The sequence below is a fragment of the Leishmania panamensis genome, assembly GCF_000755165.1.
Source record: "Leishmania panamensis strain MHOM/PA/94/PSC-1 chromosome 20 sequence".
NCBI classification, from domain to species: Eukaryota; Euglenozoa; class Kinetoplastea; order Trypanosomatida; family Trypanosomatidae; genus Leishmania; species Leishmania panamensis.
The window spans coordinates 1,774,275-1,796,172 of NC_025866.1; the positions used below are offsets into that span (position 1 = coordinate 1,774,275).

Below are 21,898 nucleotides of genomic sequence, written 5' to 3' on the forward strand. Positions count from 1 at the left end.
CTGAGCCCCGGTATATACCGCGCACTGAGGCGCTGTCTACCATCCAGGGGATGGACAGAGATGGGAGAAAAAAGATGAGCCTACAAGGCGAGAAAAGTTGGATACGGGAGAGAGACCGCCAGAGACAATCACGCACCAGTGCCAATGATGGATTCGTCTTGATGCGACCTCATCTATGCTCCCGCTCCGTCGTTTGCTGCTGTGGTGCATTCCCCCTCCCTTGTGTCGAGCAGTACGACCAGGAGAGTGAACAGAACAGAGCAGCAGAAAAGCAGAAGAAAATCAAGTGAGAGAGAGAGCCCTGCAGTAGAGAGACCCGTGCCGCCCCCCACTACACCTTTATGACAAAACTCTCCGCGTACAACTACACAGGCGCTCCAGCCTGCAGCCGTGCCCCCCCCTCTATGGCTCACGCTTCCACAAAGAGGGGGACGTGCGTTGGTGACTTTAAGAAAGTGGGAAGGCTGCTGGGTGGGCCACAGAGCCGCCCCCTCCCACTCGAGCGACTTTCACATGACGTATTGTTTTGTCTCCTCTGCACAATGGCGGGTGGTGCCTTTCATGCGCACCCGAGGTGATGTGGCGGTGAACGTCGAATGCCGCAACGCAGCACCCGCCTGCGTGATATCCAAGAGGTGGCTCTCCTTTCAGTATAAACACGCACATACGCACCGCGGCCACGGAGTCGTCTACACCGCGCGAATCCTTCATGTTTGTGCGGAGAAAAGGCGCTTGATTCACTGCGGCGTCACGCCATGGCAGCCTTCAGCCCATGGGAAAGGGAATGAAGCCACTCCTGCTGATCACGCAGCCGCCTCTCGATGGACATCTCAAGTCGGTACATCGACTCCTCGACTACGCCAAGTAGAGCGGCGGCGTTCTCTGTGAGAACAACGCGATGGGACTTCTTGAAGGACGCAATCGCCGTACTCACGTCGTCAACAAGTGAACTAACATCGTCCGCGAGGTTATTTTGAGTGTTCAGCACTCGCTGCAGCACCGCCTTGGCCGCCCCCTGCCTCTCCTGGAGCTCGTGCAGCGATGCCCTCGTCACATCGGCCTCATTCAGCAACGTATCCACCTTAGCGGAGAGCTCGGCGATGACACCCTGCGACGCATGCAGTCTCGCCTCCATCTCGAACATGGATGAGACATCAGACGCCGTCACCTCGGCCGCCCTCTTGGCGGCCAGCAGTGACCGCCTCAGCTGCACCACTTGCTCATCAGAGGCTTCCAGCAGCTGCTGCATATGTGTGTGCTGGGAGGTGAGAACTTTCACCTCGCTCTGTGCCTCGCTCAGCTGCGCCTTCAACTCTCGGTTTTTCTCCACCTCATCATGTAGCACGTCCTGGGCGCCCTGTAGTTCCTTTGTTATGGTTTCGTCAATGGCCTCCTCGCCCCCCTCGCTCGCAGCATCGCTGTCGCGGCCGTCACGTATCCGTGCCAGCTCCAACTGAAGCTCATCCACACGCGCACGAAGCAGAAGCACTTCCTCTCCAACGTCTTCAAGTGAGGTGAGGCACGTCGTTTCACAGCTCGACGCGTTCAAGGAGCACAACAACGCCTCTACCTCGCGCGAGACACATCCCTGCTGCTCATGCCACGTGACACATGCCTCCACCAACGACAGTAGATCTCTAGCATTGTCACCACCTCCGGCACCACCTCTGCAGTGTGCAGCACGAAGTCGCGGCAAGGTATCACACATGGCATGAAGTGCGTCGAGGACGTCACTGTTATCACCGGCTCCACTCACATCTTGCCAAATCAGCTGTAATGCCGTCGACGTAGACTCCATAGCGTCTGCGCTAGCCTCCGCTGCATCACCAAGCAGCAGATGACGAAGTGTCTGCGCCATTGATCGCCAGAAGACTTGGTAGGCATGCAGGAGAGCCTCGTTGCAATGATGTGCACGCGTCTCCTCCCGAGTGTGCACCTGCGTGTCATTGGGGTCTAACAGGGATTGAGTGACCTGCATTAGACTCGGCCCGCCGGTCGCGCCATCGATGCCCCACAGCGCCGTGCGCACCTGGACTGCACCGGCCTGCCACGACACAAGGCCGATATCTGGAAACACAAAAGAGCCGCGGAACGCCGCACTCGCAGCGTCCCACACGTTCACCTTTGCCGAGTCTTCAGCGCAGCTCCACACGCTTGTACCGAGCGACATCCTAAGGAGGCCTGTCACGCGCGACGTGTGACCTCGTAAAAGTTGCACGCTGTGCGACTGTGGAGTAGCAACGGCACCGTGGCGGCTGGAAAAGAGAAAGACCAGCAGTTGGCCCGTTGTGAGCCCCACCCACAAATAGTCGCGGCAGAGCAGCGCGCACGTCGGGGCACCGTACCGGCTGCAGTCCCACGACAGGGACCCATACATCGCCGTCACATCCTTCGCAGAAGCGAGATCCCAGACGTCAACGTAGCCGGTGTCACTGACCGTGACGAGCACATCCATCACGGAATCGTGCAACACGACCGCAATACGGCCTTCCACCCTGAACAATCCCTTTGCGTCCACCTCGTATTCCGCGTCAGTGGCAGCGGAGTCACTGCTGTCAAGCTGCTCGGCGGATCTGACGACAGCAACGCGGAGCACCTCCGTGAAATCCCCGTCGTGACAGCAGAGGACAAGATTCTGTGCACCGCCACTGGTGACGGTGGCGGCACAGACATGCACGTCGAGGTGTACCTCCTGATACGGTTGCACGGCTGTCTCCGGCAGCGGGGGTTCATGGCGATGACTAGTTGGCACTTGAATGAATGCCAGCGTACCGCATGTGGTGACGATGCACAGAACATGCTCGGGGCCGTCGCTGTCGCATGCAGGACGGCTAAGCGGAAAAAGCGAGTAAATTCGCTCTTCTCGAAATGCCTTGTCGGAGGTGCAGCGCATGGTGCCGCAGCGAAACGCGACTGTGTAGGCTGGAGACGAGGTAGACAGGGGTGCTATAGAGATGTCATGGGTGCTCAGGGAAAAACTCAACTGTTGCTGCTGCTGTATGGTGGTGGCTAGCGTGTGGGGTGCGTAGTAAACAACTTCCTGCGCGTCCTCGGACGTCACCCAGACGCCACCAAAGTAGTCCGTGTAGACGGCACCGCCCCGGCTCCCTGCAGGCGGCTGCACGCGGCCCTTCTGAGTGCATTGAAGGCTACCAAGCAGCATGCCGCATTCACGCTTCAATGAGGGGGTGTGTTGTACGCAGCAGTGCGGAAACAGACGGGGTTGGGGGGCGACTGGAGATGGTGACTGAAGAAAATCGACAGAAATGCATCGAATATAGCGCAGACAACGCCAATCAATTGGCTGTCAGAACGGTAAGTGAGTCCCCTGCTTGAAGTCGATTAGGGGATGTGTCACAGAGAGGAAGGGGAAGAGGAGAAGGAAGAGGAGGAGGAGGACAAACAAAGCACAAAATGTTGTGGAGCTGGAGAGAAAAGGAGAGGAGATTAAAGACACATTTGGTGGCTTGGGCTGTGATACCGGTGATTGGAGGAACAAAAGAGGTGAGAGACGCGGCGGCATCGTGTGTGGGAATAACGATGAAGCGCACGTGTACTGTGCCTACTCCCCTTTCCCTGCGAGCAGAACGCAACGGCGGCTCGCCCACTCGAAGTGTGTGCGGGGGAGGGGGTACAGCGGAGAATACGGAGGACTATGGTGGTGTGCAACACTCCAGTGGGCAAGAAAAGAAAGGAGAGAGGAGAGCGGCTCGCGCACAGACAGCAGACATACAGAGAAGGCGAGGCGGGAGGGCGTAGAACAAGGAAAAGGGAGACGTGGGGGCCTTTCGTAGCACGTGCATACACAGATAGAGACATCCATGCGTACAGTCCAGTACCGCGTCTGTATATAGGGGCTTCTGGTATGAGCTCTCCCCCTCCCCCTCCTTTCCTTCTCTCTCTCTCCCTCTGACGACTCGCTCTCTCCTTCTCGAATACAACAATGAACTACATGATGAATTATGTACATGCAAAGACCAGAGGTGATCCGGTGCGCTGGCGAGTTCACTGAGCCCGCGAAAAAACTGTAAAAAGAGTGAATTGCTGAGAAAAGCGCGCGGGGAGAGAGCCCACGGTCAAGCACTGAAGGGAGCTTTCACAATATCAGTCACACACACACACACACCAGAGAGTTGTCGCCTCAGCAGTCAGCCCACCAAGACAGAAGAGAACTGAGCCGTGGTCTCAGGCTCAGCAGTGCATGATCTCGATTGGATTTGAGAGAGGCGTGCACATCATGCCCCAGAGACGATCACCCACCTGTGGCCCGTGCGGATAGGCAATGTAGAGAAACTCCTCCCAGCTGAGAGTAGTCGCCTCCGCCGTGGCGCCTAAGCGGCACTGCAGTGCTGCCACATCGACGTCGGAAGGCCTCGAGCCATACATGTGTGTCATGATGTCTGCCATGTCCCTACCTAGAACATAACCGTCCTTGATGGGGTCTGGGACGGAGGGGTCCATGTTGAACATTGTGAAGACGTGTTTCAGCTTTTCTACGGTAGTCTCGTCGTATGTACTACCCTCGATCAAGAGCAGCAGGAGGAATGCCTCGCAGGTGAGGCTTCCAGGAGAAGCGCGTGCCTTGAGCTTCGAAAAGTACTTGTCAGTGAAGAGGTGCAGCTCCCCGGTGCGCCCCGAGACACGCAAGAGCTCTTCAAAGCCGCTGTCAAGTAGAGAAGCGCTCACCAGCCCATCTTGTTGGTGCATTGCAAACTGGTGCTTCAAGGCACGGATGTACATGGCAACCGGATGCACCGGGGGCAATCGCTTCAAGTCTTCGTTGCGGAAGCGACTGACGGCATTCTTCCGGGTCTGAGCCTCGATGGAGGCCACGATCTCAGCCGACACAGTGGAGCCTCGCAGCCCGACATAGACGATGTGTGGGTTGCGCAGCACCAGCTCCACGAGGCACATGGCGCCACTCCACGAGATGTACTCGTTGGCAGAGAGATCAACTCGTTCCAAGCCTGGATGGTACAGGGCCATTTGCGCTAGGTACCACACCGTATTGTTGCTCAGGTAGTTGTCGTAAAATGTAAGCGACTGCAGCCGGGGTAAGCGACGGCACAGCTCAATCACCGGCAGTGCCCCTTGCGAACCAACATATGTGCGAGAGAAATCCAGCATCGTCACCGCATCCCAGGCGTCCGCAACGTCAGGAAACATCACAGCGACGGACGTGAGAGGAGTTAAGCGAAGTCGATCGCAGATTGTCGTGTACACCTCACGAAGTGAATGGCCTACAAACTCTGCCTGCAGCTCAGCGACGATGTACGGCTCGGTGGCCTCCAGGCGCGCGTCTTCCTCCATTGTCGCAGGAATCCCCCAAAAAAAATGCCTCAGGCCGCTAGTGTGGCTCTAAAAGAGAGAGAAGAGCAGAGAGTCCTCAGCGTGTCTTTCATCGATTTGTTCTCTCCGGCGCGTGTAGGCGTGTGCTGTGCGGCAAAGAAGGCGCACAAAGTAAGTCGCATCTTCTCTGCGTAGGCGTGCGGGCGTGGAGGCGGCCAAGTTGAATTGGCAACGCTCAAATCCACCAAGGGCGAAAGAGAGGCGGAAAGGTAAAGGTAGACCGGAAGAGAGAGAGTACACAGACACACGAACGCAGTAGTGTGCCCTCTGCTGTTGTGCCGGCATATTTTTCACGCGATCGTGGGTGAAGAGCGCGTAGGAGGATCGAAACTCAGAAAATGGACGCTGCAGAGCTGTGGCGCATCGTCGCGTGGCTGTGACACCCGTACAGCTTGCTGCGATGGCTGTCGTAAAAGGGAGGAGAGGGAGGAGACACATAACTCGAACACACATGCTCATGACACAGATACTGTGCAAGATACACTGTCCAGACGGGCCCAGGACCACCATCCCATACCTCTCTGCACACTTCCACTTCTACACTGTGTGCCAAGGTTTTTCGAGCTTTTCGCTTGAATGATACAGCGCATGCCTGAGGAACATTGACGTGTGTGAGTGCATGGGCTTGACGGAGTTCCATTTTTCTTCTCCCCTCGTTAATGTGTGGCATCATTCAGCTGCTGTCCTTTGATAGAGCGCAGGCTGAAGAAAAGTCCCCAGAACAGGCTGAGAAGCACATGACGCGGAAGAGGTGGGAAGAGGGAGAGAGGCCGCAGAGTGCGTGCGTCGTCTCTTGTGTTATTCCTAACTCTCTCACACATACCCCCATGTACTTTCACACAGAGACGCAGTGAAACGAGGAGTGGGGCTAAACGCCTCCGCCTCTCCTACACATTGTCTTGGCTTCTACCTGAGCGAGCACCTGACCCCGATAGAGACGATCGAGCAGCTGCGTCCGCGCTTGTGATTGCTCGGTAAACGCCATCAAGGGAGTCACGCCGTTGTGGAAGCACAAAACAAAGCCATACGCGCTCCTCGCCGGCGGTGTCACTGGCAGCTTCATCTCAGCAAACGCACCCTCTACATCGACAACGGCACAGGTGTGCACCTTGCGGGTGCGGTCACTCACCATGTGTATCGACACCCCCTCCACGCACCACCTTTGAAGCTCGTACGTCGACATGGCCCTCACGAGAACCCAAACCCGGACCTGATTGGCTTCCCGGTATTTGCGGCTCTCCGCGCCGTCATGTTGCGAGTGAGGCGCTGGGACCGGTGAGGAGGCGAAGTGTGTAGCACTGCACCTCCCATGAATGTCGCGCGGCGAGCTGCTCCACGAGCGGAAAGTGGAGAGGAGCTGCAAGGTCACATCACTCGATTCTGGGCACACCACCACGATCAACGGCGGCACACCAGTTATCAGCTGAAAAGCAAGGCCGTTGCGCATGTATGCGCGCGGTGCACCAGTCGCATTATTCTCGCGGTAGCAACGCGCCACACGCGCGAATGGAATGTGCCACTCCGTTTTGAGAGAGCCCACGCAGCACACCAAGACAGCGTCGCCATCTGCGCCCATCGTGGCCCAGCACCGCTTCCACTGAGGCACAGCGCGTGGGAGAACAGCACGATGCACCCAGAAGCCAGCGAAGAGGGAACGCGGCTGCCGCTGGAGCTGCAGCACTGCTGTTCGGCAGGTCTTTACAAAGCTCTCCATCCGTCGGACTAGTAACCATGTATACTGAGCCACGTGCAGATTCGAGACGCTGGCACTGTTCCGCAGCTGTCGCGCAGCTCCCTGTACGATGCGCTCTCGCATCTCCTCAGCCGACACGCCGACCCCATCCTCGCCCGTGCACGCCATGTCGCCGTACTCCCAAAGCACTTTCCTCGGCGACATTTCTGGGAACAATGCGCTGAGCAACGTGTTGGCCACTCGCAGACTCACTCGCTCGCCTCCATGGGCGTGATAGCTTCCCAGAACGCGGAAGAAGTCGTAGAACGCAATGTTGAATGGTGCTGTCCACCTGACGGCGCGTCTCAGTGAGGCATCTACCTCGTTTCCATCCAAGATGAGGTCACGCGCCACCTCACCTTTGCAGGCTGGAAAAACATCCTTGGTGAGTCGCGACGTTCTGATGCTCGTTTTACCTTTCCTTGCGGAAGCCGTTCGCAGAGATCCTGCCACAGCAGAGAGAACCAGGCTGTTGCTTGTCATGCCTGTCGCTACGACGCTCTTGGCTGGCGGCGATGACGCGCGCTGCGTGCCGCCGCTGGAGGGAGGCACCGCCGACGCCGAGACAGCCGCATCAAGCTTTGGCACCTGTGTCGGAGCAGCCTCACCATCAACGCCATTGCCCTCGTGCTCTGTTGCGCGCACAGTCACCGAAACTGCCTTCGCCTTCTGGGTTGTTGTTGACGTGGCGGCAGCCTCGGCCTGAGCCGAGAGAGTCGCTTCTGCCTCGGCAGAAGCTGCCACCCCATCAACTGCATGCTCAGTGGTCTTCTTTGCTCTCTGAGGCGTGGCCGCTATCGTCAACGGTCCACTAGGAAAGGGAATCTGCAGAGAGTCTGCGTTATTTTCGGTGGCGGTCGATGTCTCCTCCGACTTGATGGTCACAGTGGGGTTTATTAACTCCGTCTCTGCTACAAGGGGGACTGGCTCAGGTCCGTACTTGGCCACAACCGCTTGGATAGCCTCCTCTTCTCGCCCCGCATAGCGCTGGAGCTGGCACTCCACGTGGTGCGCCTGGTCTGGCGCATATGCCTCGTCAATGCGCAGCAGCCGCGCAGTGTTCATTTCATAGCCAGCGCTGTCGCTGGTGCGCTTTGGGTGGTCGTCGCGAAGACGCACTTCTACAGTGGGTAGCGTGGCCGGCAGTGATGCCTCCTCGACAGAGTCCTTTGCAGCCTCCGCCGGCTGCACTTCGATGAGCTTCTTCTCCAAGGCATGCAGATATGCCTCCTCCTGCTCCTTGCACTTGGCTAGCTCATGATCGACCGGACTCACCCGGAGCGGGGAGTGGGTCTCGCACAGGCGTATAAATTGCATGCGGTAGTTATCGCAGTCTACATCCTCACTAACCGTGGCAGCATGGAGATCAGAAGACGCCGAGATCGGCTGCACTGCCGCCATAGACAACATGGCATCATCACATTTTCGAGAAATGATGGCAGTTGGCGCTACGTGTGGTGGAGGGCCTGAGAAGCAGGCCTCCAACTCACATTGTGCGGCGTCCGCACAGTCTCCTGTGAGTCTGGTGGATGTCTGCTCACCCTCTGACATCATGCGCTCACTGAACTTTCGCTCCAAGGCCTTCATGAGAGCCTCCTCACGTCCTAGAAACCGGTGCAGCAGTGCATCCACCCGTGACACATTGGTGGGGTCGTACTTCTCGTACAACCTCATTATCGCTTGGCGATACTCGGTGGTGGACGAGGAAAAAGCAGACATGCCGCCCAACGCCTGAGGAGCGCTGATTTCAGTTGTCAATGCCGTTGTGTGCTGCCTCGCCTATGGCAGGGACTGGGGGAGTGCGAGGAGGGAAGGGAGTGCAGAGGAAAAGACTGCGAGCGCAATGCAGTGCAACAGAGCGGAAAACACACCACAACAAAGTAACACTAGACCAGTGGTGTGCTGCGCCAGCTCCGAGCACAGCAGCAGCGATCGCTCTCGCCCAAGGTGCCAGAAGCAACCAAGTAAGGCGGCGAAGACAACGGCCAGGGGAGAGGGAGGGGGGCATACGATCTTTCTGGTGCCAGTAAAAGGAGAGTGCGTAGGTATCGAGGAAGGAAGCCGCAAAAGATATGGGCTACGCCGTCCCTACGCCTTACCCCTTGTAAACGAATATGACGTCTTGAGGTTGTGTGCGAAGTGGAAGGGCCAGGAAAGGAGAAAGAGAAGAGGTGAAATGGAGGCAGAAGACGGATCCGCCTTGGTGTTCTTCTGGGAGCCTTCGCTTTCTTAGTTCGCTCTCTTTCTCCTCCTTCTCGTTGTTTCAGGGTGATCACGAACTGCAGCACTGACGCACGCACGCACACTCCTACATCGAAGGCGGAAAGGGGGGAGGGGAAAGACAGACGGCGGTGCGCCTGCAGGAAGAAAGTTCCCACTTCGCCGCTCCATGGGAGGTCATACGCAGACACGTGTACCCCCACCCATAATGTGAAATGCGTCCGTGGCACCATGAGAAGAAAGAGAAGCGGGAAAAGGTACAAGGCAGCTGGTAAAGCAGCACGATCGTCGGCGGACTCACCTGAGCACCGCAATGAGTGTAGCGGAGGCTGAGGAAAGGGGGAAGAGGGGCGGCACAGGGGGGCGATGCGAGCCTCTCTGTGCGCGAGCCCTTCGAAGCTGTCCAGTTGCACGACACTCACTCAGAGTGGGAGGGAGGGGAGTATTACTCCACAGCTTGTGGATCTGCTTCGAGCATATCAGAGAAACAGCTGCTGCTGCACCTATTCAGCTCTCAGGAAGGCGCAGCGGTTGACGACCGGAGCGGATCACCGCTGCGATAAGGTCATCAACTTCGACACTCTTCTTCGACTCCGCTGAAAGGCGCCCCCACTCCCCCGCAGCTGCCTGAACGCCCTTCGTTTTGAACACCTTCAAAAATTGCTTCAAAAACAAGCCATATTTGCTGGAGGCACGTTTTATTTCCTTCTTTGCATTTTGGCGCTCCCCCGCCATCTTGGCAGCTGCTGCTGGTGCGCGCTGCGCCTCGGCCTCAGCCTGCCTTTCAACAGCTCGGATTGCACCAACCTCGTAGGTGCCGCCCTGCTTGACAGCAAAATGCCCGCGCGCGTCCACTGCGCAGATGGTGAAGCTCGTCAAGCGCTCCGGCAGCCCGTTGGTTGCCTCCACTGGTGACAGAGAAGACGACGACAAAGATGGCGATGATGTCGTCGTCGGTAAGCGCAACAACACGGTGTGCGGCCCGTACAGAGTCTTCACATCGTATGTGCCATCGTCTGACCGGCACGCGGTGCCATTGACCTCGCACGTTACGTAGGATCCCTTCTTCCGCCTCATGCTGCGCTCCGTAGGTGTGCGTGCGCCCGTGACTATGTCTTCGGGTCGGTGGGTGGCGGTGGGAAGAAGTGGGGAGCTGTGCAACGAGGAACGAGAAAGAGTCGAGGGGGCGGGATCAGACGGTGTAGTGCAAGGCAAGGAAGATGAAAGAAGGGGAAAGGGGAGGAAGAATAGTGTGGAGAGAGCACAGGAAATCCGACTGCGACGAGGAAGGGGGAGAAGCCGGCATTGAAGCAAAGCAAGCGAGAGAGTACAAGATCCGGGAGGTGTGCCTGAGCCACCACTCTGCAGGCGTGTGTAGGGGGGAGAGGCTTCACGACTATGGCGTCCGAGCAGAAGCATGAGAACACATAAGGGAGAACGTCGCTCTCATTCTCCGAAATGTGACCGGTGCGGCTGCCATCAAAACGGCAACACCGAAGTCTGCGCTCGTGTCTTTGAGCTTCTTGATGTGTCGCTGCCTGCTCACTGTTGCTCAGCACGTAGTTGTTCGTACCTCAACGCAACGCGTACCAAAGAGCAAGCAGCAGAAGGGAGCTCGAACTACAGCTTCTTTATTATGCGCCATCACACGCACACAGAAGCGCGCACAGCTGATGTTTTTTTACTTCGTAGAGTCCACAACTTCCTCCACCTGCGTACGACCCTCCCCGCGCAGTGCTTGCAGAAGCTCTGGCGTCGGGTCTACATTCACGCACACAAGGGCGGCGATAAGGTACGCCTTCTGCAGTGGTGTCCAGATCACCTCGGTAGACCTGAGGAGCGACAAACCCCTAGCCTGCACCGCCGCTGCCAGGGCGGACGTTCTCTGCATGTCTGCCACAGCATCGTCGCGCAACACTACGGCACCAGATATAAGCTCCTCTGCTGTCGCGCATGCTGGAATGGCTTGTTGAATGAGTAAGTCCAGGAGGGTGCTGATGATCATGGTGGTTGTCGCGGTGGTGGATGCGGCCTTGCTGCGCGGCAGGGCTCCGGTAAGCTCCACAAGTGTACTCAGAGCAGCAATCGGCAGCCTTACGGTGCTTAGAAAAGATGCCGTCTGCCCGAGTCTGCGCGTCATTAGCATCATGAAGGCGTTCTCCAGCGCCGCCGCGTTCATTCGACGCTCTTGCAAGCACTGTACCAGCAGCTCCGACTGCACAGCGGAGAGAGTTTCCTGCTGCTCTTGGATCAGTAGCCGAAGATACACGTCCAGCACGGCGTCTGAGACGCGCACACATGACGCTGCCTGCCCCACCGCTAGAGGATGGGCAAGGGTGTTCGTGATGTACTGAATGAGGCCTGGTAGCATGCCGGAGGCATGGGCCGTGTTCGTCTCCAGCTGCGCCAAGAGAAGCAGCTTCAGCGGCTGCACGAGTGTAGCAACGACCGCGGGCGCCTTGTCCACGGCCGAGAGCAGCTTCAGCATGGTGGAAACAAGGAGAACCGCTGGTGGTGTCGAAAGCTCTCGCACACATTCGCCGAGTAGCGTAAGGGCAGTGTCATAGGGCGAGGTTGTCGCGGCGCAATAGGTCAGCAACTGCGTCCCGCCACAGCGCGTAGAGGCTAACACTACCTCGGTGCACCTCGTCTTACGCTCCCGAGCGTTAGGCCAGTAGCGAGGCGGGCTTGTGGTGGGGTTGAGCTTCTGCTCGAGGGAGCCTAGAGTGGTGCTAAGCGACGCTGCTTTTTCAGAGGCCAGGCCACCGTTTGTCGCGCTCACTGCCCTCAAGTACGCGGTGATGCAGTGCCAGCCCCAGAGCTCCTCGCCGTTTACGAAGTCAAGAGCGCGCGCAGAGTCGCTCAGCGTGTCGCAGAGGATCTTCACAATGGCAGTCCAGACAGTCCCCGCAGACTCTTCGTCAATAGCGCTGCCTGGGTGCAGCTTACTTTGGGGTATTAGACTTGTGCACAAGCCACCGTGCTCTATGCAGAGCACCTCGATGATATCACGCGGTAGCTGTACTACCCCACTGTGTACGACCCTAATCAACTGCCGTACGGCGTGTTGTCGTGCCGTACGGAGAAGCACCGACGTCTCGGGGCTCTGAGCTGTCAAAGACGCGCATGCCGGCAGCCGCTGCTCTGCCGGATCAGCTACGTGCAATGCAACGGCCGTGCAACGTGGCTGCGTAAACCGCAGCAGCTGTAGGCAGAGTTGATCAGACAGGGAACAGCGCAAGGAGAGATGTGCTACGACGAGGCGCAAGTGCTCGCATGGCTCCTCACTTCTTTCGAAAAGGGTGATGAGTAACCGCACCAGTGACTCATCTGAGAGTGCATGCGTGGTGTACTGAAGCAGTTGCGAAGTGGAGTCCATGCTGCCTGGGGTAGAAGAGGAGAGAAAGGACGCAGAATCGCCTGAGTCTGTGCGCCGGGGACCACGCCCAGAGTGCCAGCGCCCGCCATCATACCGATCCTCGTCGAGCGAGGTGAGCTCTGTCGAGTCCCTGTTCGCTGCGTGCACGATGCGCAGCAGCTCCGCTTGAGACTCGCATAGATGGTGGCACTGCAGCAGCAGGGCTTGGGTCACGGTGAGGCGGCTCACGCGGTTCATATGCGAGAACAACAGTGCGGCTCGCTTGCAGAGGGAGCTCCACAATGGCAGCTGGCTCTCATCGACTTGCAGTGTTGCAATGCACCACAGAAGCGTCGCCACATCGTGCTCCGTGAGCTGCGCCTCACACTGCTGCAGCCGCACGAGGCAGTCTCTGACAAAGGGCAGATGAGCCTGCGAAGGGCAAGCTTTAGCAAACGCGTGTATAACCGCAACCAACACACGAGGCCGCCATGTCCGCAGCGCCATGGCATCCACATGCTCAGCCAACCACTGTCCCAAGGCAGCACACCTATCCTCCTGCCAGAACCGGGCGGAGGCACGAAGAATGACGAGCAGCACGACGCAGATATCGGCCGGCACATGGTCCCCGGGAGGCAAGGAGGAGAGCGTGTGGAGAGTGGCATCGGTGCACTCGCGCACGCACCGCAGAAGGTGTGCGTCAGCGGCGCTATTACCGCAGGACCGAGTGAGCGCGACCAGAGAGCGGGTGCAAATTACGAAATCCGAAAAGTCCGACGACGTGAACGAAGTTAACGATGGTTGAGGAGACGGTAGAAAGGGGTGTGGCAGCGGTGCCGTGCTTCGGGCGAAGAGGTACGAAGCCCGAGACGCGACTTGGCACAGCACGGATCGTGCCACGCGTGTGGGAGAGAAAGTCATGAGTTTTGGCAAGAATGATAAAACTGCTTGACGAAGAAATAAATAGAGAAAGCAGAGGAGAAGGAGAACGGCGTTGATACACACAAGCGAGCGGTCTTCGCATTCCGTACGTGAGTGCTTGAATACCTCACGCGTGCCGATTGAGGGAATTCATTCATAGTGAGGAACACAGAAATAAATGGGCCAAAGGTCAGCGGGGCGGCCTACTTGAGCGGCACACAAGTTGCGTTCCCGCGTTGCAAGTGATGGATCGTCCTTGAGTGACCTGAAAGCCGGGGGTATGCCGGAAAAGAAAAGAAACGAAAGGGAAGATTCGTGAGAGAGGAAATGGTAAAGAGGTAGCACGTGTCGACACACACACACAGAGAGAGAGAGAGAGGCCTGAAGAACGGAGAAGATAGTAAAGACGTACAGCGCAAGCTGGCGTCAACGCTGGCTTACACTGCACGCGCTGTGGTACAGTGTTTCGATGAGAAGAACGCCAGAAATGGAAACGTTCGTGCGCACCACAATTCGACACCAACGCGCTGGTGCGTCGAGGACGCGTTCCCCACACCGATGCCCTCGGTGGACACGTAAGAGAGAACCAGGGAAGTCACCGCTAGGGGGGAATGACACAAGGTGGGCGAGGTGAGGAATTGCTTTACAGGTTCACACCGCAGCACCACGTAATGGAGCGTAGACGGAGCACACGTGCACTTGCAGAGTAGAGGCTGGCCTCTTGGGAGCGTGAAAGAGTCAAAGGAATAGTGGGTTTTTTTTGTTGTCTGCGTACAGCAGTGATGAAGCGCAGGCCGCATCACCACTGTCGATTTCGCAGCCAACAGAGCAGCTAAGGGGGGTGGGGGAACCAAGATATGACGAAACTTCTATCCGTAGCAGCTGAAGGGAGGGGCGCATCAGCTTCCAAAGTACTCGTCGAGAGCACACCGCGCACCCAACGTCAGTGGGAACTCTTCTGGTAGCGAAGACAGCTCGCGGAATTGTCCAGCGGCGGCTCCAAGCCAGCGCGCCACAGCGACACGCAGCGTAAGCTGACCAGAGTAGCCGAGGGGAAGCTGAAAGAGGTCGGCAGTGTAGAGCCAAGGAATGGTGACGTCGCTAACAGGAAGCTCACCGCCCACGATGAAGAGCGAGGCCCGCGCACAGGTGTACGCACAGCCGCTGCGAGCGGAGGGGCGCAACGCACCAGCAACATTCACCTTGCGCCACGTCGCCAGGTCATCCTGGACACGGATACGCCAGAGATCGCTAAAGTACAAGGACACGTCTGACTGATTCGCGTCACCGCCGAAGAGGTACAGGCAGTTGGCGTGCACGGCCAGGGAAGCGGCATACCGGGGAGCGGGGCATGGCGCAAGCGGGTGCAGCCTCACCGCGCGCCACATATTGAGCCTCGTATTGTATTCGAAGAGGGAGTTCACATACTCGCGGTAGGAAAGGGAGCTACGCTCACCGTCCTCAGCGAAGTACCCGCCGAAGAGGTAGATGCAATCCCCTGAGGCCGCAGAGCTACAGCCGCACAGCGAAAGCATGGCAGCGGGCTCGTCGGCCGTGTCACTATCGTGCGAGATGGTCGGCTGGAGATGGAACCACACATTAGTGTGCAGGTCCAGGTACCACAGCGGAGTCTCTCTCGGCGGCGCCGGAGTGCCCATCAGCACGTACATGCGATTGCCTACGACATGCGCGTTGTGAAGACGACGCGCACCAGGTCCTCCCGGACCGGCCTGAGCGTGCTGCAGTACAGACCACCTCCAGGTGGCAAGGTCAAGCTCCAGGACATCATCATACACTACAGGACTGCAGAGGTCTTGCCCACCATACACGATCATCTTGTCCCCATGGATAACGGAAGAGTGCGCCAATCGTGGTGGCACCATGTCGCTGTTTTCAGGGGTCTTTCTCGACCAGCGGCGGCTATCCATGTCGTACACAAACACGTCATTCGCGAAGTGTGCGAGCGATCCCCCGCCAAATAAAATGAGATAGCGATCTTGATAGCTCACCAGCGAGTGGCAGCACCCCGGTGGTGGCACCACAGGCGGTGCTATGGATGGGCGGTCTGCGGAGACACCGTACAGCCAGCAAAATGGAAGTGCAACCTCCCGGCCCCCGTCGCGTGCGTCACTCGACAGGAGCATTACGGCACTCGAAGAGAGATGTTCAGTACTCGGCAAGCAGAGTTGCCGCTCTGTGGTGTAGCAGCTGTGGCGGCCCAGAACGAGAGAACGAAACCTGAAGAAAAAAAGAGACACTTCGCAAAGACTCTGATGCACACGCCACTACCGCTTGACGTTCTACCGCTCTCCCCACTCTGCTCACACTTGCGTGATATCTGTGTATGGAAGTATGGGCCTACGTGAGAAGAGCGAAGATGGCGAAGGGGTTACTTGAGAAGGGAAAAAAAAGGCAGCAATATATCCAAAGGAAAGGGCACTCAGAGACAGATGACTTGCTCGCTTGAGTTGGTCTCCACGATGCTGTTCGTTGAGTCGTATCAGATCTCCACAAGAGTATGCGACAGCAAGCACCGTGGGTGTAGCCTCTGAAGAGCATGGAAGAGGGGGGGATAAGGAAAGGGATGAGCTCTGCTCATGTAGAAGGGTACAGAAACAAATGAAGGAAAGCAGCGCTTACCGAGGCGCAGCCACAGTGCGTCAGCAAGAGTGTGAAGGGCAGCCCAGACGGCACTGCACTTGTAGGGACACGCATGCGAGAAGAGAGGGGAAATAAGGCACCATAGTTTTTTTCGCTCATTTCCCGCTTTTGCTCGTAGCGAAAGAGAAGAAAAAGCGGTGCGTCTACCGCAGTGCCGTGACGTGCTACAGACATGGGCGTCCAGGTTGCCTACTTGTATGGATCTTCTCTCTCCACCCTCTCCTTCCTCCTCGGCTTCTTACTTTTGTGTGGGTGTGTGTGTGTACGTGTGTGTATTTATTTCCCCCCCCCCCCCTGTCCGGATTACCACGGAATTCGCCTGAAGTAGGACAGATAAAAGTACTCTGCAGTGCATTGAAACGCGCGCTGGAACCCCTCCCCTTTCACATCTCACTCTCTCGCGTTCGTCTACGTTATGAGCGGCGTTCTTCAGCTTTGAGGTAACGATGTCACCCGGCACACACACGAACGCCATACACAGCACGACCTGCTCCTCTGTGAGTAGGTCGTGAGGTTACCGAAGTGGCGAGATTCCCATGCAAGTGCCTGGGTTTTGCTTCAGCTCACCGGTGGCGTCAACCTCAAAAACTGCGCGACAGTGTATCAGCCAGATGTCGGTCTGCCCACGCTGAAGATTACGGTCGTTTCTATGCTCATCTTGAGTCGATGGGTGAAACAATACAACTGACTCAGGTCGAAGCTTCATTCGATGCCGCCGTGGTCGTTCCCGCCTCTCTGAGCGGCTACGGTAGGTGTGTGGTCAGTGGTAGCAGCAATGGACATCTTTCCCTGGAATGCTCGCTGGTTGTAAAGGCTGCAGTGTAGGCTTGCGATTGCCCGCAGCTCGGCTTGTGCAGCGTGATTTGCTGCTAAAGAGAAAAACTTCATTGTCTGAGCAGTGACAAGTCTGCTCGCTGAGCTCTTGAACGATTGCAGCCGAATGGTAAAGATTTGTCCGTCGAGTCATGTGCGAAAGATGGCCGAGGCCCTTGCATCCCTCAGACCAACTCATCTAGGGCTAATGAGAAGTCCTCCAAAAGCCTAAAACGGTGACATACAAAAGCACCGACCACGGCCTGATAGCGCACACCGCCATCATACATCAGCCTCTGGACAGGAAAGGGGCGGCAGTGGGCACATACGGGATGGAGCCATTCCACCAGAACCCGGTCTTGGACCCTCACATCTACGGCTCCCCTGGCCTCCACGATGTCGAATGCCTCAGCAGCATCTAAGCGGGTTGTGTGCATAGCGTGCGCGACGCGTGATACGACGCCCATCAATCGGTGTAGTAGGAATTCTGTCCACCTTTGGGCATGGATCAACTTGGCGTCTGCCTAGGAAGAGTTGCGCGCTGCCCACTCTCCGTTCCTTCTTTCACGCACCGCGCCGAAGAAAACGGTCGGACAGGAGGGGAGCTGTAGGATGTCTGCGCTGCTGGTTTGTTGTAGCGTGCTCCTGCTCGTGGTGGTGATAGAGTTGACGATCCGAACCCGTTCTAGTACAGTGTACAGAGCGGTCAGGAAGTCGTCCACCTGCCCTTCGCGAGAAGGTGTCATTACATCGTCGATCATTGTGTGAATCACGACTGAAGTCTCTGTCGACAGTGGTAGACATTATCGCTTGGCTTACTGCTGTGCATTAGCTTTCTCCGCTGGGGAATGTCTTTACAGGAGTAGAACTCGCTGTCCGTCTTGAAAATGAACCTATCACACGTCTGTCGCAGTTCGTTCAAACGGGCCGACCACCACGCCTTTGGGGGGGAGGACGTCAACTAGTGGCGCCCACTGGTTTCGGGAGGGTCGGCATCAGCCTACTACCCCTTCCCCCTCCCCCCCCCCTTCCATAGCGCGAACGCATCGGTCTGCAACAAAGCCCAAAAGTTGAATGCCCGGTGCCGCGGCGAAAAAAAAATGGCAAAGAAGGTCCGCCCAAGATCCGTAGGAGGCGGTGAGAAGTGCCAGTGGGCGAGCCGCAGTCGTGCGGTGTGACCGCAGCCGCCAAATGCCTGGTCAGCACCTCCATCACATCTTGGTACATCTAGGCCGAGTACCCTGCACGCCGCGCTGCTGCGCCGACGGCGTCGTAAGTGAGAATGCATAGTCGGCCCTCACGCTCTCACGTGCGCACCCTAGCCACAAGCACGTGGCACAGATTGTGGCGGTTGATCTGCTGCGTCAGACTCCTGGCTAGCGCCGCTCATGACAGCCATCTTGTGAGCGGCTTTGCAGCCCACACGCAGCCGGAGGGCTTTCTCCGTACGTCGCGCATCACAATAAACCTCGGTGCATGTGCCCGCCACCTTAAACCTTATTATCGCCTTTAATACGAAGAGTAAGAGAACCAGTAGAGGACAAAGATTGGAGAGGGTCAGCCAGACATGCAACTCACGCGTCTCGTTATGTGTTCCGTCGTGGCAGGGGTCTAGTGTCTCTTGCCTACATTCGCTGACGGTTGCATTGTAAGTGGCTGAGCAGTAGCCTTCGTTGGCCGATGTGGCGCGAGAGGCCTTGTGGACTTGAGTTAGCAGTGGTGAAAAGGTGCAAGCATCAAGAGCACTTTTCGTCTGTTATGTGATGATCGCGGTTTCTCCCAGATCTTGTTTAAGAGCCCTGAAACCTTGGCTTGTATGGACACACGCACACGCGGCTCACGGGACGTGCGCCTCAACCCGAGGTGGACTTGGGGAGAAGGAAGAGCAGCAGTCACAAGGCTTCCACGCAGCGCTGATCTCCCCTGCACCGCCCACTCTCTCCACATTGTTTTCACAGGTTTTTCAGCACCTCCATCCGCTCGTAGTCGTCGTGAGCGGACTGCAGTCGTGTCAGCCACGGTGGCGCGCTCGCGGAGAGCTCTGACACGACACTGACGCAGCGACTCCACATTGCCAGTTGCTTCAAGACTTTCTGGTTTAGCTGAGCGTCGCAGTTAGTGCCGTTGTCCTCACAGGCCTCATCCGCCTCTCCGCAGCCGAGCGACGAGGCAAACTTGTGCTCCTGCCAGCGAGCGACGCAGGTGACAAGCGTCTCAGTCAGGCTGAGTGCCGGCACATGACCACCTTCGCAAAGCGCCCGCCCACATTCAGCTAGGGTACGCACACGTCGTGCTCCGTCGGAAGCAGTGAAAGAGGCGTGCGGCTGCAACAGCCACAACACGAGGGCGTGTAGAGACGGCGCGGTAGCAGGTGATGCGGCGATCGGGTGCACAAAGCGTACCTCCAAAGCAGCGGCCAGGTCGCGCGTCGATGTGTCCTGGCTGTGCGGCAGAGAGAAGAAGCGAGCAATACCAGCCAGCAGCAGAGAAGACTGCATCTCGGCTGGGACCGCAACCGCCAAAAACAAAAAGTGCACGAGTAGATGGGGATGCTGAGCATTCCAGGAGTCCAAGAGCGTCACGAGTGCCTCACCTGCCCATTCCCCTGCTTCGCAGTTGCTCCGCAAGCGCTCCACAACACCGTAGCACACCCAGGTCTCGACCGTCTCAGCTTCCTCCGCAGAGAGTTGAGCTACGCAGTGCAGCGTGTGTGCGAGCGCCTCGAGGGTGTTCAGGCTTGGGTTGGACACACCACCAGTGGTGAAAAGAACCGTCTGCGTGTACGCGTCTTGGTGCTTAAGGAGCTCCACAGCACTGTCAGGCAGAGCAGCCAGTTTAGCCTCGAGCAGCTTCGCTAGCTCATCTGTGGCAGCGCGTTGCGTTGACGCTGAAGGTGGCCCACCAGCAGCCGAGACAACACACTGCCACAGTGTTGACACCAACGGCGTGCTGCGGTCGCGCAAGCGCGCCACGCCGTCCGGCCCGAGACGCCCCGCAATGGCCAACACCACCGCCGCAGTCGCCCTCGCCACATCCATAACAGCGGTAGCACAGTCACTACTGCAATGCTCGCCATTCTCCTGGTATGTGGCGAGTGCATGCATCAGTAGGTCCATCACGCGCACAGCGGCACACTCCATCACCCACCCTGCACCAGAAGTCGAAGACACATGCCGCGCCACGCAGCACGGGAGCAAAGCGGACTGAACCAGCAGATCGGCAGGACGAGTCGAGTCCAGCCAATTGAGAACTAAGCTCGAGTTCCCCATGACCAACACGAGCTGCTGGCCCAACTCAGGGGCCGCTGTTTTGATCTCCTCAGCCCCCAGCGTGCCGAGGAGAGCCGTCAGACGCTCGTACGTTGTGAAGACGGCGAGTTGGACGTCATCGTGGGCAGCTTCGTAGTCCTCGGCATTACTGTCAGTGACCTGTCGCGCCACGTACGCCGCGATGCTCCTCCACTCCTCCTGCGCAAACCCGCTGTGCGTGAGGCGAGTCGCAAGTGCTCTCATGCAACCATGCAGAAATGGCCTTAGTTGGACAACGGCAGCTAACTTCTCTGCGTTGGCCGCGTGCGTCTCTTCCACAAACTCCGCAAAGTCGTCGGGGTAATCGTCGGGGTCCATCTCGGGAAGCGGCGCGGGCATCAGTGCCTGGGTCAAGGCACTGATGCCCTCACATACGTGGCACACAGCAGGCGTTGGGGCCGCCGGCGCCTGCAGCAGCTGCGCCAGTCGGTCGGCTGCAGAGGAGAAAAGCCGAAATAGGGGCACGTCACTTGGCTGCTGAGTGACAATGGCCATTGTGGACGCCTCCAGTGCCGCGGCGATGACCCGACTGATCGTCTCCCAGCCCATTGTGGTGGCGGATGAGGGCGAGATGGGCTGTACCACCAACGTCAGCGCACTTGACAGGAGAGCCTCGGCGGCTGTGTTGACAATAGTCTGGCAGCGCAAGACGCTGCACACCACGCTCAACACCTCCTCCGGACACCTCGCTGGTGGTGACGACTCGGCGACAGCGGCACCAAGGCAGCGCAGGCAGTACTGCCAAACAGTGCTTGTGGGCAGCGCCTCCCAAAACGTTGCCGCGACCTCCTGCGGCTCACCGTACATCGCTTCCGACAGAAATCGCACTGCAGCGTCGGTGACACGCACCAGCAGGGGTAAGTCTGCCTCGTCCGTCAGGGGAGACTCGAGTGCAATGGCCAGGTGCTCCTGCAACTGACGGCGCTGCGTGGCACGTCGCACAGAGCCGATTGCTACACGGCGATCTGCTAAGAGGTCAACAACAGCAACGAAGATATGCAGGGCCATGCGGCACTCATCTGCGGACGTGGCATCGCCACCGCGTATCCAACCGTGCAGTCGTTCGATCAAATGATCCTCGAGCAAGATGAGCAAGCAGGCCACACACTGCGTGAGCTGCCGACGCGCAGCCTCCATAGATAAACTGCGAAGGGCCACCACGTAGAGCTGCAGCAACTCCTCCAACTTGACAGGGCGGCGATCCAGGGGCTGTGCAAGGCGCTCCAGTATCACTTGCACACAGAAGTGCCGATTTAGAACGCTCACAAAGATGATAATCCCAGGGGACGCGCGAGCTGCGGCATCCCCCAGTGCCCACTGCAGCAACTGCGGGGCAAGCGTGTAAGCTGCCGGTGTACCACCAGCGTCCAGGGAGTGATCAATGGCGTGCATCAGCTCCTGGTTCGAAGCGGTGTCGCGGTGGGTGGTGAAGTGCACCACGGCCGCCACCGCAGCAGCGACGTTTACCTCATGGCTACTCATCATGGAGGCATACATTTACAGAGAGAGAGAGAGAGGCCCAAAGATACCGAGGCA

General features: G+C 57.9%; 7 protein-coding genes and 1 pseudogene across 7 annotated transcripts; all 8 read right to left on the reverse strand.

Annotated features, from left to right (window-relative positions):
* Nucleotides 1-748: 748 nt before the first annotated feature.
* Nucleotides 749-3,163, reverse strand: LPMP_204370 (hypothetical protein; the record flags this gene model as incomplete). The annotated part of the gene is made up of 1 exon (XM_010700336.1): nucleotides 749-3,163. The coding sequence occupies one exon, from the start codon at nucleotides 3,161-3,163 to the stop codon at nucleotides 749-751; it is 2,415 nt and encodes an 804-aa protein (XP_010698638.1).
* A 1,028-nt stretch (nucleotides 3,164-4,191) lies between these two features.
* Nucleotides 4,192-5,310, reverse strand: LPMP_204380 (hypothetical protein; the record flags this gene model as incomplete). The annotated part of the gene is made up of 1 exon (XM_010700337.1): nucleotides 4,192-5,310. One exon carries the CDS (start codon nucleotides 5,308-5,310, stop codon nucleotides 4,192-4,194), a length of 1,119 nt encoding a protein of 372 aa, XP_010698639.1.
* A 907-nt stretch (nucleotides 5,311-6,217) lies between these two features.
* On the reverse strand, nucleotides 6,218-8,800 carry LPMP_204390 (hypothetical protein; the record flags this gene model as incomplete). The annotated part of the gene is made up of 1 exon (XM_010700338.1): nucleotides 6,218-8,800. The coding sequence occupies one exon, from the start codon at nucleotides 8,798-8,800 to the stop codon at nucleotides 6,218-6,220; it is 2,583 nt and encodes an 860-aa protein (XP_010698640.1).
* Nucleotides 8,801-9,808: 1,008 nt separating this feature from the next.
* On the reverse strand, nucleotides 9,809-10,378 carry LPMP_204400 (hypothetical protein; the record flags this gene model as incomplete). The annotated part of the gene is made up of 1 exon (XM_010700339.1): nucleotides 9,809-10,378. The coding sequence occupies one exon, from the start codon at nucleotides 10,376-10,378 to the stop codon at nucleotides 9,809-9,811; it is 570 nt and encodes a 189-aa protein (XP_010698641.1).
* Nucleotides 10,379-10,982: 604 nt separating this feature from the next.
* On the reverse strand, nucleotides 10,983-13,580 carry LPMP_204410 (hypothetical protein; the record flags this gene model as incomplete). The annotated part of the gene is made up of 1 exon (XM_010700340.1): nucleotides 10,983-13,580. One exon carries the CDS (start codon nucleotides 13,578-13,580, stop codon nucleotides 10,983-10,985), a length of 2,598 nt encoding a protein of 865 aa, XP_010698642.1.
* An 899-nt stretch (nucleotides 13,581-14,479) lies between these two features.
* On the reverse strand, nucleotides 14,480-15,724 carry LPMP_204420 (hypothetical protein; the record flags this gene model as incomplete). The annotated part of the gene is made up of 1 exon (XM_010700341.1): nucleotides 14,480-15,724. One exon carries the CDS (start codon nucleotides 15,722-15,724, stop codon nucleotides 14,480-14,482), a length of 1,245 nt encoding a protein of 414 aa, XP_010698643.1.
* Nucleotides 15,725-16,080: 356 nt separating this feature from the next.
* On the reverse strand, nucleotides 16,081-16,947 carry LPMP_204430 (annotated as a pseudogene).
* A 2,059-nt stretch (nucleotides 16,948-19,006) lies between these two features.
* Nucleotides 19,007-21,847, reverse strand: LPMP_204440 (hypothetical protein; the record flags this gene model as incomplete). Its single annotated transcript, XM_010700342.1, has 1 exon — nucleotides 19,007-21,847. The coding sequence occupies one exon, from the start codon at nucleotides 21,845-21,847 to the stop codon at nucleotides 19,007-19,009; it is 2,841 nt and encodes a 946-aa protein (XP_010698644.1).
* Between the last annotated feature and the right edge of the window lie 51 nt (nucleotides 21,848-21,898).